This window comes from Ornithorhynchus anatinus, chromosome 2 (assembly GCF_004115215.2).
Source record: "Ornithorhynchus anatinus isolate Pmale09 chromosome 2, mOrnAna1.pri.v4, whole genome shotgun sequence".
Taxonomy (NCBI): domain Eukaryota; kingdom Metazoa; phylum Chordata; class Mammalia; order Monotremata; family Ornithorhynchidae; genus Ornithorhynchus; species Ornithorhynchus anatinus.
Genome location: NC_041729.1, coordinates 63,054,679 through 63,077,857, shown reverse-complemented (window position 1 = coordinate 63,077,857; position 23,179 = coordinate 63,054,679). Strand labels below are relative to the sequence as shown.

At 56.3% G+C, this 23,179-nt stretch overlaps 1 protein-coding gene across 2 annotated transcripts in view; it reads right to left on the bottom strand.

Annotated features, from left to right (window-relative positions):
- The window catches only part of LOC103165227 (zinc finger protein 345-like), a 32,543-nt gene extending 12,577 nt beyond the window's left edge, over positions 1 to 19,966 (bottom strand). Inside the window, exons 1-6 of one of the 2 annotated variants that reach the window (XM_029056460.2) lie at positions 19,944 to 19,966; positions 17,044 to 17,102; positions 15,083 to 15,156; positions 13,163 to 13,256; positions 10,182 to 10,272; positions 9,714 to 9,840 (exon numbers count right to left, since the gene is read on the bottom strand). In XM_029056460.2, coding sequence (XP_028912293.1) covers positions 9,714 to 9,840; positions 10,182 to 10,214 — 160 coding nt within the window. In that variant the 5' untranslated portion in view covers positions 10,215 to 10,272; positions 13,163 to 13,256; positions 15,083 to 15,156; positions 17,044 to 17,102; positions 19,944 to 19,966. Of the gene's footprint in view, positions 1 to 9,713; positions 9,841 to 10,181; positions 10,273 to 11,377; positions 11,487 to 13,162; positions 13,257 to 15,082; positions 15,157 to 17,043; positions 17,812 to 19,943 lie in introns of those variants that run through there. The other variant, XM_029056466.2, reaches the window with a different exon arrangement.
- Positions 19,967 to 23,179: the final 3,213 nt, after the last annotated feature.

Here is a 23,179-nt window from a genome sequence, read left to right as displayed (position 1 = left end):
GTCCGTCCAGCTTAGGTTGAACGGCAGGCTTCTCGTCTTCCGAACGCCGTCGCGGGTCTTTGACCTGGAGGTCCCCCTTCTGCCTCCCACCCCGACAGGAGGGATCCCTCGAGGCCTGAGTTCTGGGTCTCCCTATTCTCCATCTACACCCACTCCCCTGGAGAACTCCTTCGCTCCAATGGCTTCAACTACCATCTCCAGGCAGATAATTCCCAAATGGACATCTCCGGTCCTGACCCCTCTCCTCTACAGACTCGGATTTCCTCCTGCCTTCGTCACGTCTCTACCTGGACCTCTCACCAATACCTCAAACTTAACACGTCCAAAAGAGAACTCCTTACCTTCCCTCCTGAACCCTGAACTCCCCCGGTCTTTCCCATCACTGTAGAGACCACCACTCTCCTCCTCGCCTCACAAGCCCATAACCGAGGCGTTGTCCTCGACCTACCTCTCGCATTCAACTCGCATATTCCATCTGCCGCCAAACCCTCATGGGTTCTACCTTCACAACATTGCTAAAATCCACCTTTTCCTCTCCACGTATTGGCCGTGCGGATGGAACACGAGCCAGGGAGTCGGAAGGCCCTGGATTCTAAGCCCGGTTCCGCCACCCGTCTGTCGCGTGACCTGGGGCGAGTCACGTCACCTCTCTGTACCTCGCTTGTTTCCTCCGTAAGATGGGGATTACAACCGAGACACTTATGGGACGGGGACTGTGTCCAACCTGATTAATCTGTACCTACCCCAGCGCTTAGAACAATACATGGCACATAGTAAGCGTTTAAAAAATATCATCCAAACTATCACCACCCTGATCCAAGCACTTACCCTATCCCACCTTGACTACTGCATCTGCCTCCCTGCTGACCTCCCCGCTTCCTGTCTCTCCCTTTTCCAGTCTATACTTCACTCTGCTGCCTCAATCATTTTTCTACAGAAACGTTCAGCCCATGTCTCCCCACTCCTCAAGCATCTCAGACCCCCACTCTCCCCACTTTCAAAGCCTCATTAAGGTCACGACTCCTCCGAGAGGCCTTCCCTGAGTTAGTCCTGTTTTCTCCGGCTCACTTTCCCTTCTGCACTACCCCGTACTTGGATTTGTGAACTCCAGGCATTCCGCCCCACCCTCAACCCCACGGCACTACGTACAGATCCATAAATTACTTGTATTGATATGTCTCCCATGTAGACAGTAAGGTCACTGCGGGCGGGGAACGGGTCTACCAACTCTGCGGAACTGCACTCTCCCCAGTGCTTGGTACGGCGCTCTGAACACCGTGAGCGCTCGACACCACTGAGGATAAAGATGACGATAACTCTGACCCTCAGTGTGTCACCGCGAGGTACCGTACCAGTTGAAGAAGTCTCTTCACCCACTATGAGAATTTGGGAATTAAAAACGTCGGTCATCCACTTCCCAGAAAGGAAATGTTTTTATAAATACGATTGAAGAAAATCCAGAAGGAGGGTATTGATTCATTCAGTTGTATGTGAGCGCTTATTGCGCGCAGAGCACTGTACTAAGCACTTGCGAGAGTACACTACAACGATAAACCGACACATTCCCTGACGACGGTGAGCTTGGAATCTCGAGGACGCTTCCTATCCCCACTCCTCTCCCACTATGGCCCAGGTTGTGTACTTTGCGCCTCTTAAGGCAACCCCCTCACTTTTCCTACTCTTTCTCTCGCTTCCAAATTCCTGCTCAAACTAACCCTTCTGCCTGGAAGTCCCTCCCCCTTCATATACTGCTCTCTCCACCACCTTTAAGACCCTTCTGAAATCACATTTCCTCCAGGGGCCTTCACTAATATCTCATCTCAAGCAATCGATAAATGGTATTTATTGAAAGCCTGCTCTGAGCAGAGGATTGTAAGTCCTTGAGACAATACAAGAGAGCTGCCTCTGCCCACAAGAACTTTTACAGTCTAGAGGTGGATACAGACATTACCTCCTCTTTAAATTATTTACTATAAATTACTTATTTATTCATATGACTGTCTCCCCCTCGACTGAAAGCTCATTATGTGCAGGGAACGTGCCTAATTCTGTCGTACTGTACTCCCCCGCAAGCGTTTAGAACAGTGCTCTGCACAAAAGTGCTCAATAAATACTACTGACTGACTGATTAAAATAAATGACAGACAGGGGAAACGGCAGAACTCAAGGATACGGACATACGTGCTGCGGGGCTGAGGATGGGGGGATTATCAAGTGCGGTAGAGGTTTAGATCCAAGAATAATCGTGGCATTTGTTAAGCGCTTACTATGTGCCAAGCGCTGTTCTAAGCGCTGGGGGGGATACGAGGTAATCACATTGTCCCACGTGGGGCTCACAGTCTTCATCCCCATTTTACAGATGAGGTAACTGAGGCCCGGAGAAATGAAGTGACTTGCCCCAAGTCACACAGCTGACAAGCGGCGGAGCCGGGATTAGAACCCGTAACTTCTGACTCCCAAGCCCGTGCTCTTTCCACAGAACACACGCAACCGAGAAGGTTGGGTGAATAGGGGAAATGAGGACTCAGTCAGGGAAGGCCTCCTGGAGGAGATGTGATTTTAAAAGGGCTCTGACGGTGGGGAGGGCGGCGATCTGTCAGATAGGAAGGGGGAGGAAGTCCCGGGCCAGAGGGTGGACTCGGGCAAAGGGCCGGCGGCGGGACAGACGAGACCGAGGTTCGGTGAGCAGGTCGATGTAAGAGGAGTGAAGCGCGCAGCCTGGGTTGCAGTAGATCAGCCCGTTGAGGTAAGAGGGTGGCGCGAGCTTATTGAGCGTCTCAAAGCCTACGGGGAAGGAGCGTCTGTCTGACGCAGAGGTGGGTGGGCAACGTTCTCGAGGAGAGGGAAAACGTGGACTGAATGTTCTTTTAGAAAAATGATCCGGGCAGCCGGATGAAGGCTGGACTGAGGTGGGGAGAGACAGAAGGTAGGAAGGTCAGCAAGGAGGCGGCAGAACTCGAGGCGGGACATTAATGCTCTCCCCCATACTCCTCCAACTTCAACATTTCCACGTCACTTAAGTGCCTGGGCACTCCCCTCCGCCCCTCTGCAGCACTTAGGTACGGATCTTTAAACGCCGTCCATCCCCCATCAGTACTTTATTTTACCGTCCATCTCCCCAGCTGTAAGCTCCTGGACAGCTGGGACCCTGCCCATTTCACTCAGGCGCTCCGTACAGTGATCTGAATAAGCGCTTAATAAACCGCTTCGATCGACGCACTACTTAAACCCGGCTGGACTATCGGGACAGGCCGCTGTCCGCTGGGAGCGAGGAAGGCAGCGAGCTGGACAAGCTGGATCCCTAGGACGGTTGTACAGTGCGGGTGGCTTAACCCGGGATGCAGCCGTAACGTTTCGCAGCTTTTACCTTTTGGGATATTCATTTATTACACCGATTCATTCCCCGTAGCTCTTTTAGTTGCCCCATTTGAGACCGGGAACCCCTTGTGAGCCAGGGACCATCATGCCTGAAGCGATAATCCCTGTACTCCTCCCCATCCTTACAACAGCGGTTCATCCAAAGTAAGCAGTCGGCAAATGCCATGAATAAATAATAAGAATCCTTCAGGGGCAACAGAGAACAAGGAAGTAAAAGGGTCAGGCGGAGCACAAGGTACTGATAAGAACGGGGCCGGGCCAGACAGGTGTGAGAGAGAGAAATTTCCTCTGGCCCCCGAAGGATCTCACCATTTTCCCTCTGTGCTCCCAAACCTCCCTCCAGACAACCCTCCTGAATATTATAATAATAATAATAACGTTGGTATTTGTTAAGCGCTTACAGTGTGCCGAGCACTGTTCTAAGCGCTGGGGGAGATACAAGGAAGTCAGGTTGTCCCCCGTGGGGCTCACAGTTTTAATCCCCATTTTCCAGATGAGGCAACTGAGGCCCAGAGAAGTGAAGTGACTCGCCCACAGTCACCCAGCTGACGAGTGGCAGAGCCGGCATTCGAACCCATGACCCCTGGCTCCCAAGCCCGGGCTCTTTCCACTGAGCCACGCTGCTTCTCTAAATAAGAGAAGACAATCTTTCTCTAAATAAATCTCTTATAGATTCGTACCTAAGTGCTGTGGGGCTGGGGGTGGGGCGACTATCAAATGCCCAAAGGGCACAGATCCGAGTGCATCTGCAAGCCGTCCCCTGCCCTGGAAACTGCCAAATGTCTCGTAAAGGGAAGGTCTGGGGTTTTTTTTAACGGTATTCGTTAGGCACTTACAATGTGCTAGGCACTAATATCACTTCAAGGACTCCAAAGCTAGGTGAAGATGATATATAGTTCTACTATAGGGTTTGCTGGCCTACTTCTATAGAGAGGGGATGAAAGGCAGCAAGGCCTAGTGGATAGAGCATGGGTCTGAGAGTCAGAAGGACCTGAATTCCAATCCTGGCTCCTCCACTAGTCTGCTGAGTGAACTTCAGCAAGTCACTTCACTTTCCCTGTGCCTCAGTTACCTTATCTGTAAAGTGGAGATTAACACTGTGAGCTCCGTAGGGGACGGGGACTGTGTCCAACCTGATTAGCTTCTGTTCTACCCCAGCGCTTAGTACAGCACATGGGAAACGCTTAGCAGATCTGAATTAGATCCAAGGTAGTCCTAAACCCAGGCTGTGGGGACCCGGATGCCGACAACAGGAATGCTGCAGAAGGTAATGGGTTTATTGGAGCAAGGGAGCTGAACCCTACCCAGCGACCTCCTAACCTCAAGTATTGGGTGCGGGGCCGTGGGGTACAGGCTGTTCTCTAGTGCGTATAATTTTGAAACTATAATAATCTGCTAAAATTAGTAAAGTTGGTAAGTAGGTTTGGGGACTAGGCCCAAGAAACAATGCAGGGAGGCGGCAGAGGTTCGGCTTAAATGAATAAACTGAGGAGGAGGAGGAGGAGGAGGAGGAGGAGGAGGAGGAGGATGGGAAGCAGTACGGCCCCGTGAAAGGAGCATGGGGCTTGGGAGTCAAAGGATGTGGGTTCTAGTCCCGGCTCTGCCACCTATCTGCTGTGTGCCCTTGGGCAAGTCATGACTTCTCTGTGCCTCAGTTACCTCATCTGTAAAATGGGGATTAAGACTGTGAGCCCCACATGCGACGACCAGATTACCTTGTATCTACCCCAGCGCTTAGAACAGTGCTTGTCTATAGTAAGCATTTAACAAATACCCTAATTAATAACAATAATAATGTTGGTATTTGTTAAGAGTTTACTATGTGCAGAGCACTGTTCTAAGCGCTGGGGTAGGTACAAGGTAATCAGGTTGTCCCACGTGGGGCCCACAGTCTTCATCCTCATTTTCCAAATGAGGTCACTGAGGCCCAGAGAAGTGAAGTAGCTTGTCTCGGGTCACACAGCTGACAAGCGGAGGAGCCGGGATTCGAACCTAGGTCCTCCGCCTCCCAAGCCTTTCCACTGAGCCACGTTGCTTCTCAATTATCACATCATAATTATCATCATGATGATGAGGTCAATGATGATAATGACGGAGTCTCCCATCAGGATGAGCTCTGGTCCTGAGACTTTGGGAATGAAGGCCTTCCCAACAGAATCTCCAGAGGAGATCTCCTGCCTCCTTTGACATGTGACCCCTCCTGCATGCACATCAGACCCCGCTCCTTCCCACCTTTTAAAAAGTCTCGCTCCTTCCCTCCTCAACAGCCATCTTCAACCATTCACTCTCCAATGGCTTCTTCCCCACTGCCCTCAAACATGCCTTTGTCTCCCCCATCCTAAAAAAAAAACCCTCCCTTGAGCCCACGGCTCCCTCCAGTCATTGCCTCCTCTCCCTCCTACCATTCCTCTCCAAACTCCTTGAGCAAGTTGTCTCAAATTCCTCTCTTCCAATTCTCTCCTTGACCCCCTCCGATATGGCTTCCCGCCCCTTCGCTCCACAGAAACCGTCCTCTCAAACGTCGCCAGTGATCTTTTTCTTGCCAAATCCAACGGCTCCTATTCGATCCTAATCCTCCTTGACCTCTCAGCTGCTTTTGATACTGTCGACCATCCCCTTCTCCTCAACACGCTAGCCAACCTTGGCTTCCCTGACTCCATCCTTTCCTGGTTTTCCTCTTATCTGTCTGCCCATTCACTCTCAGTCTCCTTTGCGGGCTCCTCCTCTGCCTCCCGCCCCCAACTGTGGGGGTCCTCCGAGGGTCAGTTCTCGGTCCCCTTCTATTCTCCATCTACATCACTCCCTGGGAGAAATTCACTCCCACGGCTTCAACTATCATCTCTATGCAGATGATACCCAAATCTGCACCTCCTTCCCTCATCTCTCTCCAGCCTCACACCTCCTCCTGCCTTCGGGACATCTCTAGTCGGATGTCCTCTCGTCACCTCAGACTTAACACGTCCAAAACAGAGTTCCCTAACTCCCCCCCACGCCAAACCCTGTCCTCACTTAACCATCACCATGGACGGCACCGCCACCCTTCCTGTCTCACAAGCCGTATCCACGGCATTATCCTTCACTCCTCTCTCATTCAACCTACATATTCAATCCTTTACCAAATCCTGTTGGTCCCACCTTCACGACATAACTAAAATCTGCCCTTTCCTCTCTATGCGAACTCCTACCACGTTAGTACAATCACTCATCCTATCCCGCCTTAATTACTGCATCAGCCTCCTTTCTGACCTCCCAACCTCCCGCCTCTCCCCGCTCCAGTCCGTACTTCATTCCGCTGCCCTGATTCTACAGAAACGTTCAGGACACGTCACCCCCCCCTCCTCAAAAGCCTCCAGAGGCTCCCTAGCCACCTCGGTATCAAACAAAAACTCCTCACCATTGGCTTTGAAGCTCTCCATCACCTTGCCCGCTGCTGCCTCACCTTGCTTCTCTCCTACAACCCAGCCCGCACACTTTGCTCCTCTGGTGCTAACCATCTCACTGTGCCTGGATCTCACCGGCCTCAAAGCCGACCCCTGGCCCACGCCCTGCCTCTGTCCCGGAATACCCTCCCTCCTCAATCCGACGGTGACTCTCCCTACCTCCAAAGCCTTAATGAAGGCACATCTCCTCCAGGAGGCCTTCCCAGACTAAACCCCGCTTTTCCTCATCTCCCACTCCTTTCCGTGTCGCCCTGTCTTGCTCCCTTTGCTCTTCCCCCCCTTCACAGCCCCGCGGCACTTACGTATATACCTGTAATTTTATTTGTATCGATGTCTTTTTATTTGTATTGGTGTCTGGCTCACCCCCTCTAGACCGTGAGCCTGCCGTGGGCCGGGATTGTCACTGTTTACCGTGGTACTGTACTTTCCCAAGTGCTCAGTACAGTGCTCTGCACACAGTAGGGGCTTAAAAAATATGAGTGAATGAATAAATGATCCCATACAATCTAGGGATTTAGCTGTTACTGCCTGACACCTTACCCCAGGTCCCCGCCGTGCCCAACACGTACAACCTGGGGAGAGAGCCAGCACTGCCTGATACACCTCAGCCCGTTAAACCGCTTCTCAATCCAAGGACCTCAGGATTACGACCTATACCGTTTGATGACTTGTGGGTGACGATTCAGACAAGCGGCTCGGTAAGGAAACCCTCCCCGACCGGGGCTGAGATTAAGACCTTGGGAGAAGATCCTCCCGCCGTTCTGCGCCAGATTTTCAAGGCCTAGTAATAACCCGCCACCTGCCTCCCTGCCAGGCCCCCCACCCCAGGGAATAACCAAGGAGGTTGCTGAATTGGGGAAGCAATCTAACTGGGTGGCGGATGATACGGATACTGGGGAATTAACTGAACCTGCTATAATAACCCGCAACGAGAACGGCATTACGTTTCACGCTGCGGTTCGTCACTGCAAACCCGGGAAGTGGTAGAGAGAGTGGAGCTACTCTCTCCGCACCAGCAAAAAAAAAATCTGAGATTTAAGAAAGTCCCGCCTCGACTTTCGAGGAGGAGGATGAAATGATTAAAAAAAAAGTCTGAAGACCTCTCTGATGCAGAGAGGAGTTCAAAGGTGTGCAGAAGGAAACCCTGCCACAAGGGACCTTATGAAGACAAGAAAGCTGTTCAATTTAAATTGGACAACGTCTTCACTGAGTTTAAAATCCCACTTACCGCATGCCGCAGAACAAGCTGCTTCTACCCCTGTAGCCTTCTGCACAGACTCACGCTCAAACTACAACCCTGGGTTTAGTTCACGTTGTGACATTACGTTCTGTGCTGTTTTATTTCACAGAGACCCAAGGAATGGCACATAAAGGAATCTCACGTTTTCCCAAGGATGCTGGGATGGCTCTTCACACATAACCTGCGGTACTGTGGGGAAAACCCACCTCCTGAGACAGCCCCATTTTCCAGGAACAGAATGAGCACCCACCAGTTCATCGCTCGTGGACCGCCCCGCCCCAGGACAAACCCCCTGGGCCACACCCAGCGGTCAGACAGGCGGGGGGGGGGGGGGGGTAGCGACACATCGCCAAAAACAGCCCGGGGGCGTTTTGTTTGCAGGATACACCGCCAGCTGAAGTGAGGACCCGGAATGCCACTGCCGGGACGGAGCTCCGCGACCTGGCGGACGGTTGCGGCCTTGGTGGCCACTGTGATGGTCTTTGCCGCCCAGCCTTTTCTTTATAAAATGATTTCTGCCCAGTGTTTGTTCTGAGGACGAATAGGACACTGGAGGCTTGATAATCTACATCTGTCTATAGTCCCTGTGGATTCTTTTCTGTTTCCTGACCGTGGCCAGCATACATTAACGCGCGGCAGAATCCTGTTTCCACCACCAGGCGCCCGATCAGGCAACACGGCTACAACAGTTAGCATGTGGGCCAAAGCTGGACATTATACAAAAAATGCCGGTTCAAGTCCTCGAGGGCAGCCTCCTGGTAGACTCAGACTCTGCTGGACTCAACCCACCCAGCCTACCTTGTCTCTGTGACAAAGGTGATTGGAGAACTCCCCGGTACACCTAAAGAAGCGGTGTGGCCTAGTGGACAGAGCACAGGCCTGGACGTCACAGGACCTGGATTCTAATCCCGGCTCCGCCACTCGTCTCTGCTGTGTGACCCTGGGCAAGTCACTTCACTTCTCTGGGCCTCAGCTACCTCATCCGCAAAAAGGGGGATTTATATGTGGGACACGGACCGTGATCAACATGATTAGCTTGTATCTACCCCACCAGGGCTTAGGAGTGACTGGAACGTAGCAAACGCTCAACAAACACCACAGTAAAAATGAAATAAAGTAAAGCCGTTTAACTATTTGCCTGCCCTGATCATCTCATCCGGCTCTCGGCGATCACATCCTGTGTGCCTCCACTTAGTAAGTTTTTTATTGTTGGCTTTCGTGTTTAACGGTATTTGTTCCCCCTCTTCCTGCCCCGATGTGAAAGGGAAGCTATTTTCGGTGACCTGGGGTGCAAGGAGTGCAGGGACAGCAACTGGGGACCTGCTGTTCCTTCTCCACTTGTCCATGTGGTCGGATCCTTCCCGGATGGAGTTTAAGGGCACGTGAAAGGGGGGAAGACAGTCAGCGGCAGAACTAACCGGGGCTCTACCGGCTGAGCCCGATGAAACCTGAAATGCCTCCGCCACCTCCATCCGACCCATCGGCAAGGGGATGTGGAGGGTGATCGGCAAGAAGACACCTCGCGGCTAAAGATACGGGGGGTCTGGGCCGACGCCGAATGCCTCCGTGCAATCTTTCGCTCCCGTGCCTTGACGGCAGAGGAGATGAAACCCCTTCAACTCTCCGCTACTGACCCAGGGAGACGGAATACTCACCGAGGGAGGCCAGGTTCCCGTAATTCTCCAGCATCACGTCCCAGTACAGGTTGCACTGAGCGGGATCCAAATGCTTCCACTCCTCCGGGGTGAACGACACGGCCACATCCTCAAATGTCACCAGTCCCTGAAAGACCAGGAGGCCTCCGTTCAGAGCCTAGCAACCCTCGAGCCGACCCTTCCCTTCGGAGGGGCAGCCGAGAGCCGGCTCGATCTCGGAGGGAGGGAATCCGGCAACGTCGGGGGCCGGGCGGCCTAAGGCGAGGGAGGATGCCGGGGGGGAAGGAGAGGAGTTTTCTCCACGTGGCCAAGGGAACGTGGGGCAGACTAAAACGGGCTTCGTGTCGAGCGGAGGAAATGGGGTGAGTTTCCCGGGGGGGGGCGTTGGCTGAAGAGGCTCCAGGCTGAAGGCCAGACGGGGGCACGAGCAAGAGAAAGTCAAGAAAGGCGGAAGGAGCCACAACTTACCTGAGCCCCGGCTTTCTGAGGCGCGCCCGCCATTGCCCGATCTCTGTACTCCCCTCTCGGGGAAGGGCAGGCTCATATGGAGCGGGCGGAGCTGAGGGAGGAGAAGAGAGCGACCGAGTGAGACCAGTGACCACCTCTAATGAGTCCACAAGGAACCAATCCCGGGATCCCCCCCAGGTAAGGCGACGGAACGGATTCTCCGCGATTCCGCCTCGGAACTGTACGTGCCTAGGCTTTAGGACCGAGTAACCATCAGTGAATACTCTAGAGTGGAAGCTCTCTGTGGGCAGGGAACACGTCTACCCACGGTGTTGTACTGCGCTCTCCCAAGTGCTCAGTAAAGTGCCCTGCACACAGTAGACACTCGATACCAACTGACCGACTGATTCTCCGTCACCGAGTCTGCCTTAAAGCTGCACCACCCTTAATCAGTTTGTCTTTAAAAGAAAGGAAAAGGCTACGTGAAAGCAGGAACGGTCTAATTATCCCCCCAGAAAACGTGACGAGCGAAGGGCGAACGGTCAGCCGTCGACGCTTCGAGCGAAACGCCGGCCACCGTACTCCGACACGATGAGCCTCGAGGCTTGCTTGCTTTAGGCTTCTCGAGCTTTCTGAGACGGGAGAAGCCGTGAACGAGTCACAGAACAGAAGCGAAATGGGCCGGGCCACAAAGACACCCAACCGGCAAGGGCTGAGCGCTACGGAACCAGAGAGAGGCATCTCAAGAGAGGAAATCTCTGACGCCATCGGGACCGCACACGTGGTACAAGACTTCCGCTTCACCCCGTTTATCACGAGGACTTGGCTCTCCTAATGATAACTCAACAGACAGTAATTACCTCTGTGCGTCTATGAGCGCATGAGAATGTTTTCTTTGGAGTCTAATAAATTCAAATCAGATGCTCTATCTGCTTGCTCCCCTCCTTGATCCGTCACTCCCAAAATAATAATAATAACAACGATGATAGTAATGCTGGTATTTGTTCGGCGCTTTTTATGCACCGGACGGAACGCCGGGGTAGAAACAAGATAATCAGGTCGGACACGGTGCCCGCCCTACACGGGGCTCAGTCTAAGCAAGAGGGAAAACAGGCATAGAATCTCCATTGAGGAAACTGAGGCAGGGAGAAGTGACTTCGTCACGGTCACGCAACAGGCTGGTGGCAGAAATGGGATTAGAACCCACATTCTCTGACCTCCGGGCCTGGGCTTTTTGCACCAGGGGAGGCTGCTTCTCTGTGGAGAAATCCACACTCCTCAGGATGTGTTTCACTTGAAGCAGGAGAACAACCAAGAGGAGATGACCTGAAAACAGGGAGAAATATGGAACAGAAGTTATCGTCAAAGGCCTAGTTAGACTGGGAACCTCACTGGGGACAGGGACGGTGTCCGACCTGATTTGAACTTCCATCTGTTCCAGTGGTTACCATAGTGCTTGACACACAGTAAGTGCTTAAAGACCAAAGGCAAGCGGCACGACCTAGGGGGATCCAGCATGGGCCCGAAAATCAGAAGGACCTGGGTTCTAATCCCAGCTCCGCCCCATTGTCTGCTGTGTGACCTTGGGCAAGTCACTCGGTTTATCTATGCCTCATCACCTCATCTATAAAATGGGGATTAAGGCTGTTAGCCCCATGTGGGACGGGGGTTGTGGCCAATCTGACTAGCCTGGATCTACCCCAGCGATTAAAGTAGCGGCTGACACGTAGTAAGCGCTTAACAAACAAACACCCTTATTATCAGTAGAGATCCACAAATCATCAGTAATCAAACCCATGGACCTCGAAGAGCTCCCCCGTTAAGTGAGGACTCGGGGAGAAAAGCAGAAGAAGCAGGGCACAGTGGAGTCGGAAGGTGACGGGTTCTAATCCCAGTTCCGCCACTTGTCTGCTGTGTGACCTTGGGCAAGTCACTTCACTTCTCTGTACCTCAGTTCCCTCATCTGTAAAATGGGGACTGAGACTGGGAGCCCCATGTGGGAGAGGAACCGGGTCCGACCCCATTTGCTTGTTGTGTCCGACCCGGCTCCGAGTACAGTTCCCGGTACACACTAAGTGTTGAACAAATACCGCAAGTATTATTAGAGGGCACAGGAGCGTTGGACTTTTTCCACAGCAAAGGGGCGTGGGAAGAATCAGCAAAAAACACAGAAAGAACGATCGGAGATGCAAAGGCCAAAGTAGGAAACGCTAGGGCAATCGGGGGCGTCTCCACAAAATAAGCTCTTGGTAGGCGGAGGCTGTACAACGCACTCGAAAAGCGCGCAGTACGTGTTCTCACGGCTACAGGAGTGGAGAGGGGTCGACAGTGTTCAGAGTTGCAGAGCACACCCGGGGGGGTGGTAAGAAGAAAGAATATGTCGATGGATTCAGAGAGAAGATTTTGTAGCCCATAAATCAATATTACTATTACTTGATACATAATAAAGCAGACTGAAAGATATCAATGAGAAAATTGGGGTGGGGAGGCTCTGTAAGAAAAATACAAGATATATCTTCAAGGAGTCAAAAATCCACACTTACCCATACGAAAACATTGGCTCAATGTTACCTGAAGGGCCTCAGGACAGAGCTCCTGACAACTATCCCTCACATCATTTAACCCCAGCGTGGCAGTAGCCAAAAGATCTCCCACACCCTGGATATCATCACGATTATTGCAAATAGAAACAAAACCTTCCATTAAACGCGACCGTAGAATATCCGGGCTTAGCGCGCTAGGGTCAGGAATCGATCCATCGGTCGCCACTTACTGAACGCTTACTGTGTTCAGAGCACTCTTCTAAGCGCTTGGGGAGAGTTACGAAAATAAGACATCATCCCATGTTAGTTTCGACTGAGTAGAACTGGAGAAAAGTACAGAGAAGGGGAAGTGAAACGATCAGAGGCAAGGAAAAACCTCCCCACAGGGAGTGACTGAAAAGGACAGAGAGAAAAGGGAGGCGGGAGGGACCACGGGCTGAAAGGTATCAAACCTGGTACCTCTGGGCGAGGATCTGCCACCGAGAGGACAACTCGAACCGGGCCCAGGATTCTCTGTCAAGCGCACTTCCTGTCCAGCTGCACGGGCCAGGGCCTGAGGATAACGGACATCACAGCAGAGAGGGGTTGAGCGAGTGAGGGAATTTAAATTGGGAATCGCCTAGTAATTTAAGATCTCAGACGACGTAACAGTCAACAATCCCCAACAAAGGAGAGCACTGGAGACTCACTCCCGAGGGCAGCGGGCACCAGGACAGGGACTACCTGGACAGGTCATTCGCTCCCCAAGGCTTCAACTATCCCTTCTGTGTGGAGGATTCCCAGACCTACCTTCCTGACACCGATCTCTCTCCTTCTCTGGAGTCGCAAGTTGCCTGCCGCTTTCAGGACATCTCTTACTTGAGATGTCCCGATAACGCCTCTAACTCAACACGTCCAAAATGGAACTTCTCATCTTCCCACCCAAATTCTCTCCTCCCACTGACTTTCCCATCACCGAAGAAAACACCACCACAGGCATCTTCCCCGACCCATCGCTCTCCTTCCAGCCACACAGTCGGTCCGTTAGCGAATCCCGTCGATTCTCCCTTCGCAGCATCTCCGGAATCCATCCCTTTCATCTCCATCCAAACCGCTCCCGAGGACTCTCCGTGCCCCACCTCGACTACCGCATCAGCCTCCTCGCTGACCTCCCCGCCTCCAGCTTCTCCCTACTCCAGTCCAAACTACACTCTGCTACCCGGATCATTTTTTCTAAAAACGAGTTCTCCGCCCGGCTCCCCGCTCCCCCAAAACCGCCTACGGTTGTCCAGCGGGCTATTCGCCATCAGCTTTAAGGCAGTCAGTCGGCTCTCCCTCTCGATCAAACCTCACCAATCTCCTACGGTGACCCAACCCTCGCACTCCGCTCCCCTAGCGCTAACCCACCCGCCGGGCCTCCAGCTCCTCTTTTACACGGCTCGGGTCGTCCCTCTAGCTTGGAACTCCCTCCCCCGCCACCACCCTCTTCGTCTTCCAAACCCTAAAACAGTCACCATTCCTCCAGTGAGTCTTCCCCACTCTAGTCACTCTCCCTTCTGCGTCGCCTACGTACTCGGGGTCCTTTCCCTTTAATTCACCCCACCTCCAGCCCCCCAACACCTAGGAACCCATCCCAGTCCTCTGCCCCTTCCCCTAGCTGTAATTTCTTGGAATGTCTCCTCTATTAGACTGCAAATTCCCACGGGGCAGGGATCAAGCCTACCAACTCTGATGTACTGTGCTCCCCCGGGTGCTCGGTTCAGCGCTCTGCACGTAGGAAACGCTCAGTCGATACCACTGACTGACCGACTGAAGCAGAGGGTGACGTACACAGAAGACTGGAGATCAAAAACCGTGAACCCCTTCTTCTCGGCCCCGTCTGCCCTCGCTCCCTCGTCCAAACCCAACTCTTTTCTTTCCGATCCCTTTCCGAGCAACGGTTCCCCCATAACTTTAACCCAGCGGGGACCGTCGCTGGGGGAAACGAAGCCGCTCCGGAAGGAGATCCAGAGAGCAGAGGGCAAACGTACAGCCCAGGGAAAGGGGTAGCCGGGGGGCCGGGGGACAACGAGCAGCTTCCCCCCGGCTCCGCTTCTCTGAGAACAGGCCAGAGCAGGCTCTCCACCGGTGAAACCCATTCACGTCCGGACTTGTCCCTTCTCCTTCCCGCCCGGGGCCGCCCTGCCTCCCCAGGCTTCGCTCGGCCCCGCGGCCGGGCCTCGCCGCGGCCCGCGGAGGCGGAAGGACGGCGCTGTCAGGGAGGGCGGTGCGGGCGGGCTGGGCCCAACCGTTTCTGGTCTCCGACTCCCCGGTGGCTCATTCGCCTCGCCCCCCCCCCCCCCCATTCTCGGGCTTTTTTAGGGATCCCCACCGCCCCCGTGGAGGGATCCAGTCACTTACCAAGTCGGGCCAAGTTAACGGAAGGCTCCCGAGGGGTCGGCGCACGGGCGGTGGGGTCCGTCTCCTAGAAAAACCTATCGGGGAGTCAAGGCAGCAGTGGGTCATTCAGCGTGCAGGCTGAATGACGGCCGGTGACATCTTGACCGAAGATCTTATTAACGAACCCCAAGAGGCGGCAGGAGAGGCCCCAGATGGCGGTGGCCGCGTTACTCCTCCCGTCACTCCCGCCCGCTGGGACCGAGACTCCGCCCCGCCCCCCACGGCTCCCACCGAACCCCGGCCCGGGAAGGGCCCGACCAGCGGCTTCACTCTGCTGCCCGGATCCTTTTCCTATAAAATGATTCTGCACCCACCTCCCCGCTCCTCAGAAGCCTTTCCGGTGGTTTCCCAGCCGTCCCCGCACCAAGCAGACGCTCGCTGTCGGCTTTGAGGCCCTCCGCCACCTCTCTCCCTCCTACCGCTCCTCCATCCTCTCCCACCACAACCCAGCCCGCGCACTCCATTCCTCTCAATCCAGCGCTTGGAACGGGGCTTCGCACAAAGTAAGCGCCGAACAGATGCCGTTATTATTATAATCCCAATCTACTTTGTGTACGTCCATCTCACCTCTACTGCGTCCACCTCATCCGGCAGCTTCAAGGCTCTCCATCCCCCGGCCCCCTCCTACCTCACCTCCCTTCTCTCCTCCTACAGCCGCACCTCTGCCGCTAAAGGTGCCTCGTTCTCACCTGTCCCGCCATCAGCCTCTGGCCCACGTCCCCCCTCTGGCCCGGAACGCCCTCCCTCCTCACATCCGCCAAACTAACTCTCTTCCCCTCTTCAAAGCCCTTCTGAGAGCTCACCTCCTCCAGGAGGCCCTCCCTTCTCCTCCACCCCTCCCCGTCGCCCCTCCTCCCTCCGCTCTACCCCCTTCCCCTCCCCACGGCACGTGTGCCTATTTGCATATATTACTCTATTTTATTAACGACGTCTACACATCTACGATTGTATTTATCTATTTTGAGGGTCTCGATGCCTGACGACTTCTGCTTCGCTGTCTGTCTCCCCGTCTTCGACTGTGAGCCCGCTGTCGGGCGGGGACCGTCTCTGTCGCCGAACTGTTCATTCCAAGCGCTGAGTACAGCGCTCTGCACACAGTACGCGCTCGATAGATACCACTGAAGGAATCTTCAAAGACCTACTCGAAGCACATCGCCCCCAGGAAGCCTTCCCCGACTAAGCTCGCATCCTCCCATGCCTTCTGCGCCCTTAACCCCCACGCACCCTGATACTCACCGCAGCCGCCGGGACCCTTGCGTCCCCCATCTCTGAACTCGGTCGTTTCCCGATCATTCATTCCATCGTACTGATTGAGCGCTTACTGTGTGCAGGGCGCTGTACTAAGAGCTTGGGAAAGTACGCTACAACAATAACTAAAAGCCTCTCTGTAATTCAGTTTGCTTTCTCTCCGACTAGACTGCAAGCTCTCTTCTGGCGCAGGGATCAGTAGGTCGACCATCTGCACTGTAGTCTCCCAAGCGCAGGGCCGTGCACAGAGTAACTGCTGCATAAATACCACTGATCGGTCGGATTTACAAGGCAGGTTTACCGCCATGATCGCAGCTGTGACTGTCGGTCTGAGCTCTAAGGAGCCTGAAATCCTCTTGCACTTTTCTCACCTTCCTTTACGTGTCGTGGCCGCCGCCCTCCGCCCCCCACACTTGCACCGGGGGCCGGGGACCCGATCTGTACTTTAATCCAGGTATTCCTTTCCCAAATATTTAGCCCCGGGCTTTACCCCCAGAAAACCCTTAAACCCTCTCACCGCTACTCCTGTTTCTCCTCCCTCGTGTACATTTCTTCACCCGAGACCCTCCCGGTCCCGGGAGTGACGGGATTCGGCTTTCCCCGTAAGGTTTCCCCGCTGCCCTCACACCCTCGGGCTCGTCCGATCTCAGGGCCCCGGACCTAAGTGACGCTACCTCTTCCTCAAAGTCGTCTTCTGGAGCGGATGCCTTATTTTCCGACTCGGTCCCGGCACCTGATTCAACAGAGAGAACGTAGAGGTCCACCGTCCTTTGTGCTGGGAGAGGGGCACCCGCCGGAGAGGGAACGGGATCGGTTAAAATACACTAATCGCCCCCAGGACTCGGATGCACGGCTGGGGAGAGCTGCAAAATACCCCCGCGGTGTGGAGAGAAACGGGAAGGAGCGGATTTCAGCGGCGGAGACAAAAGACAGCGACCGGAAAGCCAATCGAGGGAGGTGGGGAGAATAATCCAACGACTACCGCTCAGCAGAGGCTCCAGAACGTCAGCCCGTGAGATCGATGGGAGGCGGATACGTTAGGAAAGGAACGGCTGGGAATACTGAGCTCGCTCCCGGCGAAGCGGTTCTGTGGCCCGACCGTACTTCCCAAGCGCTTAGCACACAGCGAGCGCTCGATAAAAACCACCGACCGGATGACGCTCGGCAGTTCATTTTCTCCCAACTTTGCGTTTTAAAACGCCGGTGAGGCTTCCCTCTGGGCATTGTTTGGGGAAAGGAAACACACCGGGTGGATGGGGGGGGGGCAAATAAAGACGAAAGGCTGGGGTCCAAGAAGAAAAGGGTTTTTAAGGGGGCAGAAGGAACCACAGGAGGGTTAGAGGAAAGCAGGGAAGGGCAATTTTCCACGCGGAGGCGGATTCAGGGAGAGCGCTGACAAACACGCACGTTCCCTCACAAAGAAACTTAACGGGGAACACACGGTCGCACACAAAAGGGAAAGAAAATGAACCACATGCTCCCGCTGTTTGCAGACCCGCTGCTGCTGCTCCTCCTGCGGCGGGGCCCGGGCACCAGTTTTGCTCTAAAGCGCTCGCTCGGAGAGAGAGGGGAGGGGGAGGGAGGAAGGGGGGCGGGGAACTGGATGGAAAATTAAATCCAAAAAAAAAAAAAAGAGAGAGAGAAGAAAGAGGGGGAAGGGGTACGGAAGGTCAGGGGAAGAGGGCTGCGCCGAAGCCGAGGCAGCGGCGAGCCAGGAGGGGTCTCCCATCGGTCCGCAACCCGCCGCGCGGCGCTCGTCTGTTAGATGTCACCTATCGATCGTCCTATTTATTCCCCTTAATGATGCGGAGATATCTCTCCGCCTGTTCGTCGATACCGACGCCCCTTCGCTCGTTTTTGCCGGCCGTCTCCCCCCTTCCAGACGGTGAGCCCGCTGTGGGCAGGGGTCGCCTGTCTTTGTTGCGGAACCGTCCATCCCCAGGGCTTGGCGCAGTGCTCCGCACACGCCGAGTAAATCAGACTGAAGGAATGAACGGATGGATAAGTGACCCCCCCCCAACGATCCCGAAAAGGGCATCTGCCCTCTAGTAACGGCTACGGGCCCGCCTGCCAGCGCTGCCGCGGCGCGCTCTCCCCAGGGCTCTGCGGAGAGTAGGCGCTCGATGAAAGCCCCTCCGTCGATGCCCGACCTCGCCATCGAAACGGGCTCCGGGGAGCCGCGAGATCTGGTCGGGAAGGAGACGAGGGGGGCCGTGCCGGGGGGGGGGGGGGGGGAGGAAGAAGGGGTAGGGGGTCCCGGGGGGAGGGAGGATGTGATGGGAAGGGAAAGGAGGAAGGGGTGGGGGTCCTGGGGGGGGTGGGGGTCCTTGGGGGGGGAGAAAAGGTGGGGGTCTCCTGGGGGGATGAGAAGGGTGAAGAAGTGGGGGTCCCGGGGTGGGGGTCCTGGGGGGTGGAAAAGGGTGGGGGTCCTGGGGGGGGGAAGGGAGAAAAGGTGAGGGTCCCGGGGGGGGGATGAGAAGGGAGAAGAAGTGGGGGTCCTGGGGGGGAAGGGAGAAAAGGTGGGGGTCCCGGGGGGGGATGAGAAGGGAGGGGGGGTCCTGGGGGGGGATGGGAAGGGAGAAGTGGGGGTCCTGGGGGGGGTGGGAAGGGAGAAGAGGTGGGGGTCCTGGGGGGGATGGGAAGGCAGAAGTGGGGGTCCGGGGGGGATGGGCAGGCAGAAGAGGTGGGGGTCCTGGGGGGGGGAAGAGAAGGGAGAAGTGGGGGTCCTGGGGAGGGGGGAGAGAGACGAGGTGGGGGTCCCTGGGGGGCAAGGGACAAAAGGTGGGGGTCCCGGGGGGGATGGGAAGGGAGAAGTGGGGGTGCCGAGGGTGGGAGAAGGGAAGGAAGAAGGGGTGGGGGTCCTGGGGGGGAAAGAGAGAAGTGGGGGTTCTGGAGGGGGGATGGGAAGGGAGAAAAGGTGGGGGTCCTGGGGGGGGCTGGGGAGAAGAGGTGGGGGTCCCGGGGGGGGGGGGTTGGGAAAAGAGAAGAGGTGGGGGTCCTGGGGGGAAGAGAGAAAAAGTGGGGGTCCTGGGGGCGATGAGAAGGGAGAAGAGGTGGGGATCCGGGGGGGGAAAGAGAGAAGAAGCGGGGGTCCTGAAGGAGGGGATGGGAAGGGAGAAAAGGTGGGGGTCCTGAAGGGGGGGATGGGAAGGGAGAAAAGGTGGGGGTCCTGGGGGGGGGGACGGAGAAAAGGTGGGGGTCCGGGGGGGGGTGGGAAGGGAGAAGAGGTGGGGATCCCGGGGGGTGGTGGGAAGGGAGAAGAGGTGGGGGTCCCGGGGGGGGGAGGGAGAAGGGGTAGGGGTCCTGGGGGAGGGGGAAGAGAAGTGGGGGGTCCTGGGGGGGGGAAGAGAGATGGGGGTCACGGGGGGGATGGGAAGGGAGAAGAGGTGGGGGTCCCGGGGGGGGAAGGGAGAAGGGGTAGGGGTCCTGGGGGAGGGGGAAGAGAAGAAGTGGGGGTCCTGGGGGGGGAAGAGAGATGGGGGTCACGGGGGGGATGGGAAGGGAGAAGAGGTGGGGGTCCCGCCCCGCATCGGTGTCCCTCGGGTTCGGGGGGCGGGTCCGCGGCTGCACCCACCGTGTCCGTCGTGCGGTCGGGCGGCGGGGCGGGGGGGGGGGCGGGGGGCGCACACACAATGGGCGGAAGTGGGGTCCCGGGGGGGGAGGGGGGGCGGGGCCGGTGCGCCCCCTCCGCCGGCCGCCGCTCCTCCGCCCGCACCCGCCGACCCGTCGACGAGGACGAACGGCTCCTCGCGGGCCCTCCTCATTGTGACGTCACCCGGGGAAGGAGCCAATCGGCGGGCGCGACCCGCGCGGGGGGGCGGGGCTCCGGGCGGCGCGGCCCTCTACCGCGCAGGCGCGGCGGGGCGGGGGGGGCCGCATCGTCCTCGCTCCTTCACACCTTCCGCGACTGCGCAGGCGCGGCGGGGGGGGGGCTCCGGACGGCACGCTCCTCAACTGCGCAGGCGCGGCATGGGGGGGGGCTTCGGACAGCGCGGCTCTATACTGCGCAGGCGCGGCGGGGCGGGGGGGACCGCATCGTCCTCGCTCCTTCACACCTTCCGCGACTGCGCAGGCGCGGCGGGGGGGCGGGCCTCCGGACGGCACGCTCCTCAACTGCGCAGGCGCGGCATGGGGGGGCCTCCGGACGGCACGCTCCTCAACTGCGCAGGCGCGGCATGGGGGGGGGGGCCGCCGGACAGTGCGGCCCTCTACTGCGCGGGGGCCGGGGGGGGGGGACCTGCATCCTTCACATCTCGTCCTCGCTTCTTCACACCTTCCGCGACTGCACAGGCGCTGCGGGGGGGAGGGCCTCCGGACGGTACGGCCCTCTACTGCGCAGGCGCGGCGGTCTCCGGCGAACACGCTCCTCAAATGCGCAGGCGCGGCATGGGGGGGGGCCTCCGGACAGCACGGCCCTCTACTGCGCAGGCGCGGCGGGAGACCGCAGCATCGCCCTCGCCTTCAGTCCTTCACACCTTCCGCGATTGCGCAGGCGCGGCGGGGGGGCCCTTCGGACAGCACGCTCCTCAACTGTGGAGGAGAGGGGGCGGGGGACCGCATCGCCCTCGCTCCTTCACACCTACCGGAACTGCGCAGGCGCGGCGGGGGGGGGGTGAGAGCTCCATACAACATGGCCCTCTACTGCGCAGGCGCTGCAGGGACCTCATCGTCCTCGCTTCTTCACACCTTCCGCAACTGCGCAGGCGCGGTGGGAGTGCTCCGTACAGCACGGCCCTCTACTGCGCAGGTGCGGGGAGGGGGGGGGGGGTCTCCGGAGAGCACGCTCAACTGCGCAGGCGCGGCGGGGGTCGGAGATCCGCATCGCCCTCGTTCCTTCACCAGTTCCACAACTGCGCAGGCGTGGCGGGGGGGCGGGGCGCGCCGGAGAGCACGCCCCTCAACTGCGCAGGCGCGAAGGGGCGGGCACGCCGCTCGTCCTCATTCGTTCACACGTTCCTCCGCTGCGCAGGCGCGACGGGGCGGGGCCGGAGGGGGGCGCGCCCCTCTCGTCCTCATTCATTCGTTCACACGTTCCTCCACTGCGCAGGCGTGGCGGGGGGGGGGGCCGCCCCTCTCGTCCTCACTCATTCATTCGTTCATTCACACGTTCCCCAACCGCGCAGGCGCACTGGGGCTCCGGAGAGCACGCTCCTCTACTGCGCAGGCGCGGTGGAGGGGCGGGGGGAGGCTGCACCGCCCTCGTTCTCACTCATTCCTTCGTTCACACGTTCCTCTACTGCGCAGGCGCGGCGGGGCTCCCGAGCGCACGTTCCTCAACTGCGCAGGCGCAGCGGGGGGGGGCTCTCTCTTGTCACTCATTCATTCGTTCAGTCGGATTTGTTCATTCATTCATTCACTCATTCATTTATTCTTGTGAATTAATATTAATAATAAAAATGTTGGTATGTGTTAAGCGCTGCCAAGCACCGTCCTAAGCGCTTGGAATGAACAATTTGCTGAACGCTTACTGCGTGCAGAGCCCTGTACTAAGCGCTTGGAATGTACAATATGCTGAACGCTTCCTGCGTGCAGAGCATTGTACTAAGCGCTTGGAATGAACAATTGGTTGACCGCACAGAGAAGTTCATTCAATCGTATTTACTGAGCGCTTACTGCGTGCAGAGCCCTGTACTAAGCACTTGGAATGTAATAATAATAATGTTGGTATTTGTTAAGCGCTTACTATGTGCAGAGCACTGTTCTAAGCGCTGGGGTAGATACGAGGCAATCAGATTGTCCCACGTGAGGCTCACAGTCTTCATCCCCATTTTCCAGATGAGGTAACTGAGGCCCAGAGAAGTGAAGTGACTTGCCCACAGTCCCACAGCTGACAAGTGGCAGAGCTGGGATTCGAACCCATGACCTCTGACTCCCAAGCCCAGGCTGTTTCCACTGAGCCAATGTACAATCTGTTGAGCACACAGAGAAGTTCCTTCATTCATTCAATCGTATTTACTGAGCGCTTACTGCATGCAGAGTCCTGTACTAAGCGCTTGGAATGAACAATTTGTTGACCGCACAGAGTTCATTCATTCATTCATTCATTCAATCGTATTTACTGAGCGCTTACTGCGTGCAGAGCCCTGTACTAAGCGCGTGGAAGTGCAATTTGTTGAACACTTATTGCGTGCAGAGCACTGTACTAAGCACTTGGACTGTACAGTTTGTTGAGTGCTTACTGCATGCAGAGCACTGTAATAATAGTAATAATGTTGGTATTTGTTAAGCGCTTCCTATGTGCGCAGCACTGTTCTAAGCGCTGGGGGAGATACAGGGGAATCAGGTTGTCCCACGTGAGGCTCCCAGTTAATCCCCGTTTTCCAGATGAGGCCACTGAGGCACCGAGAAGTGAAGTGACTTGCCCACAGTCACACAGCTGCCAAGTGGCAGAGCCAGAATTCGAACCCCTGACCTCTGACTCCCAAGCCCGGGCTCTTGCCACTGAGCCACGCTGCTTCTCTAAGAAGCAGCTAGAAGTGGGGAGACGGGCAGCAATAGAAATGAATGACAGATCTGGACAGAAGCGTCCAGAAGCAGGGTGGCTCCGTGGAAAAAGCCCAGGCTTGGGTTCGAAATCTCGCTCTGCCACTTAATAATGTTGGTATTTGTTAAGCGCTTACTATGTGCCGAGCACTGTTCTAAGCGCTGGGGTAGACACAGGGGAATCAGGTTGTCCCACGTGGGGCTCACAGTCTTAATCCCCATTTTACAGATGAGGGAACTAAGGCACCGAGAAGTTAAGTGACTTGCCCAAAGTCACACAGCTGGCAAGTGGCAGAGCCGGGGTTCGAACCCATGACCTCTGACTCC